This window comes from Panicum hallii, chromosome 2 (assembly GCF_002211085.1).
Source record: "Panicum hallii strain FIL2 chromosome 2, PHallii_v3.1, whole genome shotgun sequence".
NCBI lineage: Eukaryota > Viridiplantae > Streptophyta > Magnoliopsida > Poales > Poaceae > Panicum > Panicum hallii.
The window spans coordinates 3083291-3094163 of NC_038043.1; the positions used below are offsets into that span (position 1 = coordinate 3083291).

The 10873-nt window shown below is 50.9% G+C and overlaps 2 protein-coding genes and 1 long non-coding RNA gene across 3 annotated transcripts; 1 reads left to right on the forward strand and 2 right to left on the reverse strand.

Annotated features, from left to right (window-relative positions):
• The first annotated feature begins 1125 nt into the window (after positions 1-1125).
• On the forward strand, positions 1126-6289 carry LOC112879531 (protein tesmin/TSO1-like CXC 2). Its single transcript, XM_025943809.1, has 11 exons — positions 1126-1194; positions 2233-2399; positions 2517-3234; positions 3425-3831; positions 3927-4001; positions 4162-4342; positions 4431-4526; positions 4627-4693; positions 5278-5434; positions 5524-5915; positions 6015-6289. Exons 1-11 carry the CDS (start codon positions 1141-1143, stop codon positions 6023-6025), a joined length of 2325 nt encoding a protein of 774 aa, XP_025799594.1. The 5' UTR covers positions 1126-1140; the 3' UTR covers positions 6026-6289.
• LOC112879532 lies at positions 6228-6981 on the reverse strand. The gene is made up of 2 exons (XR_003226093.1): positions 6753-6981; positions 6228-6591 (listed from the first exon to the last, which is right to left on the reverse strand). It is a non-coding gene; the product is annotated as an uncharacterized LOC112879532 (long non-coding RNA).
• A 1316-nt stretch (positions 6982-8297) lies between these two features.
• Positions 8298-10301, reverse strand: LOC112883226 (leucine-rich repeat extensin-like protein 6). Its single transcript, XM_025948497.1, has one exon. It carries the CDS (start codon positions 9768-9770, stop codon positions 8631-8633), a length of 1140 nt encoding a protein of 379 aa, XP_025804282.1. The 5' UTR covers positions 9771-10301; the 3' UTR covers positions 8298-8630.
• Between the last annotated feature and the right edge of the window lie 572 nt (positions 10302-10873).

Here is a 10873-nt window from a genome sequence, read left to right on the forward strand (position 1 = left end):
GGGCTTAACCGCCGCCGGCGAGCCCGGCCAGCCAGGTCGTCAGGCAGGTGTCCTCCGCCGCCGCTGCCGTCATGTAATCAGCCCGTGCGAGCCAGCGGCCGCGTCGTCCTTCACCGCGGATCACGAGGCGGATCGCGCGCAGAGTAAGTGCCGGTGCCGGCGGTGGGTGGCCACCCCACACGCCGTGCCCAGGACGGCTGGTAGGCACGCAGCGCCGGGTAATTAATCAAATCGGAAGACTGGCGGCGGGGCCCATGAGCCAGCGGGATAAGGGTGCCTACCTATCGCGTGGAGCGCGCGCTTGGGAGCTGGGACGACGGTTTGAACGTGCTTAGCGCCGGACGCTCCGCCGGATTGGAAAGGAATTACCGCGGCCGCGCCAGCGCGGGAGCGGTTAGTAGGCTGGTTTTCAGCTCCCTCACCGCGGGCGCGGGGTCGTTATCAATGCGGGTAGCAGTCACTTGCGGACCCTTGGATAGTGGGCCCCCCTTGGCCAATGAATTTTTTCTAAGATATAATATTTTAACATAGTTATCCATCTGTAGCTTAGCTTACTAGCACTAATTAGCCCCCTCCTTCCACGTGCCTCACGTTCCGCCACCGGTAACAGTAACTACTCCGCTCAGACGCTCCAGGTAACAGTAAAGCCATGCAGGGCAACGACGCGCGGCCCACTGTCAGGAGAGCGACGAGCGGAGGGCCCACTTTTAGGGCCGGAGGAAGGAACGGAGGCCGGGTGCCGCGTGGCGGAGACGCCACCCGGATGGGAAAGCGGATGAGGCCGCGCTCGGCGGTTGGCGCCTGGCACCCGGGACAAGACAAGCGAGGCTACGGCCAGGGCAAGGACGAGGAAACAAATAAATACTCCTAAATAAAAAGACAATGAAGACCGGAGGGCGAAAAGAAGGGAGGCGCTCCCCCCGGTTTCCCGCCCTCGCGCTGCTTGAAAAAATTGCCCCCGGGCCCACACCCGTCGTCTCCGCGCGCGGCGTGGCGCCCCCACCGGCCCTCCTCTCGCTATAGAAACGGACACCGCGACACGGCGCCCTGCTGTCCCCCCTCCCTCCCTCGCCTCGCCGCTTCCGCTCGGACACATCGCCGCACCGCAGCGGGTCAGCGGGTAGAGCAGCGGCGCCGGAGATGGACACGCCCGACCGCGCCGCCGCGCAGCAGCCGCCGGCCTCGCGCGCCGAGGTGACCACCCGCATCCTCCTCCTCCCACCCGTTTCTCCGCCTTTTCCTCCTCCGCTGCATGGCTGCCCTGCCTCCTCGGACGGGGGTCAGGGGAGCACCCCCCCAACTCCCTCCCCGCTGCTCCGGCCTCTACCCTCCCTGGGCCGGGGCTCGCCCTCCGGGCTTCCCGCGGAGGGCGAGACCGAGCCCCAACCGCCTCCGCGCAGCGCGCAGGACGCTTCCGCCGCCGATTCGGCCGCGCTGGCTCGCGGTCCGTGCCGCGCGTCAGCAAAGCTGGGCGCTTTGCCGCTGGGGGGACTTCTCCGACCTCGCCGGGAACCGCCCTTCTCGCGCACAAATTTGCGTTTTTTCCCCCTTCTTCCCTCCCCTGCTCGGTACTAAGCATCAAGCAAGCAACCCCATGCTCGGCCGCCGCTCTTCCTCCTGCGGCTGCTACCAACTCCCCACTGCGTGCGTCCTCTGCAGCGGCGGTTCCTCAGCGACCCCGCGCGCACGCTGGGCCGCGAGAGCCGTGGAGCGCGCGCGCGTCCCGCTCCAGATCTGCCCGCCTGCCCCCGGCCACAGGCGCCTCTGCTCGCGTCGTGTCACTCACTTCAGTATTCAGGGCCTCGGCAGGCCGCCGCAGCTAGTAGATCCCTGCGAATATACCTACGGCCTCCCTCCAAAACTGCCAGCCTTCTGCAGGGCCAGATCCATTCCGCGCGAGGCTTTTCCCGAGATTTTTCTCTATTGATTACTGCAGTTACTTGTATCCCGTTTTATTAGAGCACATTTTTTCGCACATGGTTCCTGCCTTCCTCAAGCAGCATGTGTGGTTCAGTCGTAATTAACAACTGATATTGTACCGGAGCTTCTCTTCTGCTGAATGGATGAATATGCAAGTGCAAGTTATTCTGCACCCAGGGAATCTCTCTATTTTCTTATCCGTGCGTGAAACCAGGGCACTAGAAGAAATTTGGCGCCTTGTTGGTTTGCTCCGTTTCTACCGCTGCTCGATGCTCATAACCCAGTAAATATTTTGCTACTTTCTTGGTGCAGGACTCGCCGGTGTTCAGCTTCATCAACAACCTGTCTCCCATTGAGCCTCTCAAGTCGGCTTACAACGCGAACAGCCTCCAGGGATACCAGTCCATCAACATAACCTCCATTTCCTCCATCTTCACTTCCCCGCACGACAATGTGCACAAGGAAACAAGGCTCGCAAAGTAAGTTCCAGGCACCTTCCTTTCAGGCATCTATGCTTGTGTTATTATGCGGGAAAAAAAAACTTACACTGGGCACAGAATAAGGTGATTCTGATGCTGGATTTTCGCCCTTTGCAGGAGCTCTCTCGGTGAAATTTCTGAAAGTGAGGCCAGTGCTGGTGGCAGCAAAACAAACAAGCCAGCCAGGTCTTCAAATGCTGTCAGGTTGTTTGCCTGCACTAGCACTATTACCCAAGAAACCCACACAGTTACATGTTCAGATGTGGCTGATCCTCCCACTGGGCCATGCGATTTGGCTCAGCCTGCTCAATTCGATAATGGCAGTCCAGACCATAACACCACACCTTGCCATGGTGTCAGATCAGACCTTAAGCAGGACAAGTGTCGGAAACTAGACGCTGTCCAGGCCGTAAAAAATACAGTGGAGAAAAGGAAATGCTTGTTTTCCACTGAAATCCAGCTCCTGGATGGTGGCCAGCCTGTGAATGACAGTGATGACGTCTTGGGATGTGAATGGTCGGACTTAATCTCCACAACCTCAGGTGAGCTTTTGGCCTTCGACTCCACGATGGATGACCATCACAGAGGAATGCATCTGGCAGCTAAAAATGCAGAATCTTGTGGATACTTGCTGTCGAAACTTACAGGAGACAGTGAAATCTCAGGCAGGGCACATCCTAGTGCATCTGGTCAAGTATACTATCAAGAACTCGTGATGGGAGAAGATCAGACAGAAAATCCTCAAATATTTCAGGATGGTCAACAAACCATCTCAACAGAAGAAATTCAGGATAACATTTATGAACCGAATGGATGTATTCCATTAGACTACAAGGTAATAGCACACAGTATCTTGACCTACCATTTTCATGTGCTATTAAAATGTTGCCCATGTCTATTTAAAAAAATTGTTGCCCATGCTCCTTAGTACTGTATCTCCATACGGTCCTGTAACTTGACCTGTTAGAGATATCTGTGTTACCATAATGCCATCTCATTTGTTTTCTTCCTGTTGACATGTTCAGGTGGAGAGCCAACAACGTGGCATACGAAGACGCTGCCTGGTCTTTGAGGCAGCTGGGTTTTCAAATACTGTTGTGCAGAAAGAGACTGTTGAGAGTCTCTCTGTCTCAACATGTAAAGGCAAAAGTCATGTACAAACCCAGCCACGTGGATTGCGTGGTATAGGTCTACATTTAAATGCCCTTGCATTAACACCAAAAGGAAAAATGGCCAGTCAGGATCATATGGCTTCTGGTTTGCGTCCATCGTTGGCAGAAAAGGATGTGCATGGCAAGTTTCTCTCTGCAGGAGAGAATTTTCCAAACTCTGGTGGTGAGCTGTTAGAATTTCCCATGGATGATTGTTCAGCTGGAGGTTTTCCTGTAAATGATCATGTTTCAAGTCAAAGTGTCAGTCCTCAAAAGAAGAGGTTTGTTTGCGCTTCTGATTTCTTTTGGATGGTTGCAAGATGATTACTACTCTGTTTCAGTACACTCAACAGATAACTGTATGGTTGAACTGCAGACGTAAAACAGATAATGGTGATGATGGTGAGGCATGCAAGCGGTGCAGCTGTAAGAAGTCAAAGTGTCTGAAACTGTATGTGTTCTTGACACATTAGTAACATTATGTGAACCCAGTTACATGAAGGAGCTCCTTCTGAAATGTTTGGGCTTGTAATTTGAAGGAATTACTCTGTGTAAAGTGAATGTATATTACATTATTCTAATAGTTTTTTGTTCATTGTTGTCATGTGCAGGTATTGTGAGTGTTTTGCTGCTGGTGTTTACTGCTCTGAACCTTGTTCGTGTCAAGGATGTTTGAACAAACCTATACACGAGGAAATTGTTCTCTCCACTCGGAAGCAGATAGAGTTTCGTAATCCCCTAGCATTTGCTCCAAAAGTGATTCGTATGTCTGACGCTGGTCCAGAAACTGGGGTAGGTGTTCTGTTGGATATTCAGATAAAACTTCTGTTAGTCATTACTCGCAAACACATGATGTTTTAAGTTCTATAATATATTGCAGGAAGATCCTAACAGCACTCCAGCCTCAGCTCGTCACAAGAGAGGATGCAATTGCAAGAAGTCAAGCTGTCTCAAGAAATATTGTGAATGCTATCAGGTACTTAAAGTTGCTCTGGAAACTTGTATTGCAGATGTTGCTATTTGAAATTGTACGTGGTGCAAGTTACTTATGCCTTTAATGTTTGATTGAATAAAAGGGAGGAGTTGGATGCTCTAGCAACTGCAGATGTGAGAGTTGCAAAAACACTTTCGGCAGAAGAGATGGTAAGCACTTTTGTAGCTTGCACAATCGTGCTATACTTGTTCCTTTTTCAGACTCAAAAACAATTTTTCTGGAATCCTGCACAAATGCTGTTGTTTCCTGCTAAAAAGTATTCCTGCGTACTGAACCACAATAAAAGTATTCGATAACCTTGCTTATGGTTCTTTGTTTAATAGGTCACCACTGTAATTTATAAGTCGGACATTCGAATTGTTTTGCTAGTTCTGTTCCTTCAAATGGTGACATAATGAGTTCAGTTGAAAAACTCAAACGTGAACGTGCAAAAATAGTTCTGCCATGACTGTATGGGTGTTTTTGACATAAAATAAAAGCACATCTGATTGAGAGAGCATTCTTGTCTTTGCGGTCTTTAGTCGTTCCACTTTTCTGAATAATCAACTGTTGTTTCCTGGAGGCTGGATACATGCTACGTTTGCTTATTTCATCTCACAACCGTACCATTCTAAATCCTGAATATAGATTACCCAACACAACCATAACATTCTGAATCCTGAAATGAACAATGCACCATGTTTTTAAGTTATTCCTCTAAATATCAATGTTTTGTCATCACGTGCTGCATCAGCTGACAGTGAACTCATTGAAGAAATCAAACAAGAAGGTGAACAAACAGAGAATTGTGGAAAAGAGAAGGAGAATGATCAACAAAAGGCAAATGTACAGAACGAAGATCATCCCCTCCTTGATCTTGTTCCAATAACACCTCCTTTTGATCTTTCCAGGTTTGCTTATTACATATTCATTTCCTTGAACAAGCTTCATATCTTTGCTTCTGCATTCTATTAAGTAGTAACTGAGTAATCTCTTCCAGTTCTCTGCTTAAACTGCCAAATTTCTCAAGTGCAAAGCCACCAAGACCTTCGAAAGCTCGCAGTGGGAACTACCGTTCGTCTGCTTCAAAAGCTACTGCAACATTGCAGTCTTGTAAATCATCCAAGGTTGCTGGTAGTGCTATCGATGAGGGGATGCCAGATATTCTAAAAGAAGCTGATTCTCCTAACAACTGTGTCAAGACTACTTCACCCAACGGAAAACGAGTCTCGCCGCCACATAATGCGCTCAGTATTTCCCCGAACCGGAAAGGTGGTAGGAAATTAATATTGAAGTCAATTCCCTCATTTCCATCACTTATGGGAGAGTCAAACAGTGGTTCTGCAATGAACGATACCGATAACACATTCAACGCATCGCCTCTCGTTTTAGGTAAGCACTGTTTTTGCCTGTGTAGATAGCACTAGACATGACTTGAGTTATCTTGAAATCATGACAGCACCTCATTCGTATTCCTGTCCGCTGAACCAGGACCATCTTAAAGCTGTGAAGTCGACTATGGGACCGACTTGTAGTCAGAATATGTGCCTCACATCCTACGCCTGTAGCAAGGCTCGAGGTACTGTTAGAGAATAGTAAGTTAGATTTAAGATGCAGTGATCTGTATTTGTAAAATACGTAGCCTCTCAATAATCTGTATGTAAGATGCTGTGTCTTGTAGCTGTTATTTTTATTGAATTGTAGTAACACTATAAATCACCTCTTGAGGAGGTTCCACAATTCCATTCCATGTTTCTCGTCGCAAACTCTCAAGTCCGAAGCCAACCACTACTGCTGTACAAAAATGAGCTCTTCATCCGACAGCTCATGTATGAGCGCGACATCTGTTCAGCCTAGGCAGTGTTTGAGGTTGGTCATGTATCTCTTTCCTGCAAGCATGTGCCTTCCTAGTCCCATTGCTGTATAAAGCTATGCATGCCCAGGCTGAACAGATGGGCGTTGAGATGTCCTGAACTGTCTTCAGAATAGTTGCAACGGGCGTTGAGATGTCAGGCTCCCACTTCCTGAACTGGTACCTCCAGAGTTACACCTGCTGCACTGCCTGCATCTGCATCCATGGTCCATGGAAATTCAGAGCACCCAGCTTAGTGGGGGTTGCTGGAAGCCTGCCTCCCAATTATGCATCTCCAATGGAATGCAACCAACATTTATAGAAAGGTTACCAAATGGCAGATGATAGTTGAAGAAAGAACTTGCAAGGGCACCAACCATCAGTACATGTCTGCTGAAGGGCTGCGATGTGTCTGAAGAGTTGTGGGTTGGAGTTGCTGATAGGCCATTGTCAGTCCCCTTGGGCGGGCAAGTCGTACCCCCTTGTTGTCTTCCCTCCCTGTATCATGCCTCTGCCAATTAGCAGTGCATTAGGCCTACCTGCTAGCCTGTCTGCCTTGCATGATTGGATACCACAGCGACTAAAGCCATGCACATAAATATATAAAGACACGCATATATATCCTGTATGATAAAGATATAGAGATATTTGTATATATATTATATAGGATAAAGATGATTGTGCAGGCACCTCCCCTCTCTACCTGCCAAAACTGATGGCTCAAAACAGGACGGGTGCCAACAGTGATCCATCATCCTGACTTGGCATCTTGTTTAATGTCAAGTAGCAGGCAGTTAGGCATGACACAACACAAGGCAACAAGTACCAACACGTCCAAGAAAGATGCATGATGGCGTGGCGGCCCCAGGGGCAGAGAGAGAGAGAGAGAGAGCAAACGTTTGCTTGCGACGCTCATCAGAGCTGGTCACCCTCATGGGTCACGGCCTCGTCTTCTTCCTCGCCCCAACGGCCTCACCGTTTGTCCCAGTCCTCGCCCCAAGTTGATTCCCGCCAGCCTGTCGCGCAACCGGCCGGCCGCCCGGACTTCAGCAAATTCAGACGGCAACCGCTCTGAACCTTCTTACTCAATCCTCATCGTCACCCCGCCGGCCCCCCTGCATGCCCATGCACGTTGCCGTCAGGATCTCCCCTTCAGCGCCGTCGCCGTCGGTGGGTCGCCGTCGCCGGAAACCGTCTCACCCCCGCCGCCGTGTTACGTTGGGCACTTATCTATAGACTATAAATAAACCCTAAGAGCTGAAAGTAGTGGTGCTGCAGTTGCATAAATTTCTCTACATTTTTCTTTAATCTTTTTTATAAGTGTCCATATATATAATATATGTAAATATGTGTCCTGTTTTATTTATCAGGCTGGGCTGGTGGGTGGTGTGTGTGACAAGGACATTGGCATCTAAATATGCAGCAGTTGAACAGTAATCTGAATGAAGTGTACCAGTGTATGTAAGCTGGAGCCAGCCAGGGTGATGTGCACATGTGGAGGGAGGAAGGTTGGAAGTTCTCCTCTTTGCAGCTGGAGGCCATGGATGGATGGGCATCTTCAGCTTTTATTTAATACCAGCAGTCCTTGTTTGACCCCATCCTAATCAGGATGTGCAGGCCACTCATTCCTCCCTCCCTCCCTCCCTCTCTCTCTCTCTCTCTCTCTCTCTCTCTCTCTCTCTCTCTCTCTCTCTCTCCATTTGCATGGTGGCCCTGACCTGGATTATTCCTACTTTGTTTAGTTGATGATATTGTTGGAAAATAATGCTTGTTCTTGCTAGCACCTTTCTCAACTTTTTTAGCCATGGACTGGTTGATTTGGTGGTTGTGGCATCATGGTATGCTCCCTTCCAAGCCAAGGCAGAAAGTGAAGAAATTTTTAGAAGTAGTTTTTGTATGAGGAACAAGTACAGAGATTATTATTACTGGTCAGTGGGTAATTAAATTAACACTGTAAAATCAATGCACTATCATGTCTCCTCTCTACAATTCCAACATATACTCCAATACCACTCCTGTGAAAAGAAAGAGAAAAGAAGAAGAAGAAAAATTACAGGTATATACGATCGTTTCTGTTTACCAACCAATTTTACCCTTTCGGTCTCCCTCCACTCACATCCCATCACCATGCAACGGATTTTACAAGTCGCGGTCGCGGCGGGCCGCCGCGGCGCGGCCGGCCGGCGCCAGCTGTACGTCTCTCGCCCTCCCTCCCTCCCTCCCACCGGCCGCGCGCGATCGAGGTGGCCGGCCGCCTAGTAGTGCGGCGGGCCGAAGCAGCCGTGTTCGTCGCAGCGCGGCGGCGGGCGGTGAAGGAAGGCGAGGCACTGGTCGCCGGGGCGCTGGTCGGGGCGGCCGGCGATGCAGTTCTGGCGGTCGTCGATGCGGCGGATGTCGAGGCAGCGCTGCGGCTCGGTGCAGAAGTAGTTGTACGAGTAGGTGAAGTTGCGGAGGCTGGGCAGCGCGCAGATGCCCTCCGGGATGTGCCCCCAGAGCTCGTTGTGCGCGACGTCGAGCTGCTCGAGCTTGTGCATGCCGGCCATGGACTCCGGCAGCATGCCCTGGAGCTGGTTAAAGCTGAGGTCCAGCACGGTGAGCTCGCGGAGCCAGCCGACCTCCTGCGGGATGCAGGAGCGGAGGCCGGCGTTGAGGATGACGAGCTCGTTGAGCGTGCCGGCCATGCGGCCGACGCTCTGCGGGATGCAGCCGCGCAGGCGCAGGTTGGCGAGCACGACGACCGACGCCGGCGAGTTGCCGAAGTTCTCCGGCAGCTCGAAGTCGAAGTGGTTGTCGTTGAGGAAGAGCGCGTCGAGCGGCTTGTCGAAGATGGCCGGCGGCACGGGCCCGCAGAAGTTGTTGAACCGGATGTCGACGTACTTGACGTTGGGCAGGCACAGGATGTGCTGCGGGAACCCGCCGGAGAGGCGGTTGTTGCTGATGTCCAGCTCATGGAGGAGGTGCAGCTTGGGCAGCGACTCCGGCAGCCCGCCGGCGAAGCGGTTGGAGTTGAGGTGCAGCAGCGCGAGGTCCGACAGCATCCCGAGCTCCTCCGGGAACGTCCCCGCCAGGTCGCCGTGGTTCAGGTCCAGCCCGGCGACGGTGAGCGCGTGCGGGTCGTCCGGCGCCGCCGCGCAGAACACGCCGAAGTAGGCGCACACGTCGGGGCCGCACCACCCGCGCGTCAGGTTCTTGGGGTCCTCCGTGATGGCGCGCTTCAGCGCCTGCAGCGCCACGTACGCCCGCTGCAGCCGCGGGTTGTTCGCCGCCGTCTGCTTATTCCCCGGCTGCGGCTGGCCGGACACCGCCGCCGCCGCCGCCAACAGCACCAGCGCCAGGACCACCGCCGCCGCCGACGGCGCCGGCGACGCCTTCCTCCTCATCCCGTGCATTGCCATTTGCCAAGCTCTCTCTCGCGATTTGCAGCCGTGTGATTGATTGTGTTGACGATGCCGGCCGGGTGAATCGGGGGTTTATATACAAGGCGACGGTTCTTGTTTGGGGAGTCGTGCACACGCTTTCGGCTTCGTGTATGCGCGTTCGAATTCTTTTCTCTCTCTCTCTCTCTCATTTTTTTTTAAAAAAATTGGGGTTCCGCCTGCAAGGTCGACTGGTTATTTAAATTCAGCTTTTGTTTTTGTAATGAGGTGGTAGTTTAGTTTTCAGCTGAATTTTGAATGAATTCTTTTGGGTGGAAAGTTTGGTGCTTTGTGATTGGTTCATTTTCATGGGTGTCTTGGTCGACCTGATGGCCTTATCTTGGGGGATTTGGACGGCTAGTAGCCTAGCCAGTAGTGCAGGAGGGGTCATGTGATTAGTTATGATGATTGGGCATATGATTATTATGAACTCTTTGGAGGTTCAACAAGTGTATGTTTATCTGGGGGGAAAAACTTGCTGGTACGGAGTCATTTTCGTAAATTTTGTTTATAGCTAGCCTTGTAACCACCTTCGATGCAAATGATGATGTGGTTTGTAAACAAAACAACGCGGTTGGTTGCGAGGATAATAATCAGATGATGTGTGGGTCCGAAATCATTCGTCCCCCAATGGTATTTCCTTCTTATGGATTTCGAGGAATTGATGGATGCTATGGTTTTCTCGCCGATTCGGTTGTGGGTGTTACGGGGATAGGATGAAAGCTTGGACGACAAATCTTGAGGCGCACTTCTAGGAGTGCGTGGTGAAAGTCTCACTTCCCGCCATTTTCTGAGCGACTGCCATGTGCAATGATCGCGGATGGTGAAACTAATTGTGATCTTCGTGGAAAAATTATCAAAGTATGACGTTGCATAAATGTCCAAGTTACCTACTAACTATATTTTTTTTAAAAAAAGAAATAAAATTGGATTGTTTGTTAATTACCTGACTATTAGGACTAACTTGTTTCCTATTCCTCTCATAATTGCTCGCTCTCTCCTCCGACGAAACCATGATGAACCAAATCCGGGCGACATATTTTCTCCTTTACATGCCCTACAACTGGCAGGCAGACGATGCT

Coding starts and splice junctions, on each gene's coding strand:
- LOC112883226 (XM_025948497.1), bottom strand. CDS start 9,770: ATGGCAATGCACGGGATGAGGAGGAAGGCGTCGCCGGCGCCGTCGGCG.
- LOC112879531 (XM_025943809.1), top strand. CDS start 1,141: ATGGACACGCCCGACCGCGCCGCCGCGCAGCAGCCGCCGGCCTCGCGC. Junction 2,400..2,516: donor AAGGAAACAAGGCTCGCAAA/GTAAGTTCCAGG, acceptor CGCCCTTTGCAG/GAGCTCTCTCGGTGAAATTT. Junction 4,343..4,430: donor ACGCTGGTCCAGAAACTGGG/GTAGGTGTTCTG, acceptor AATATATTGCAG/GAAGATCCTAACAGCACTCC.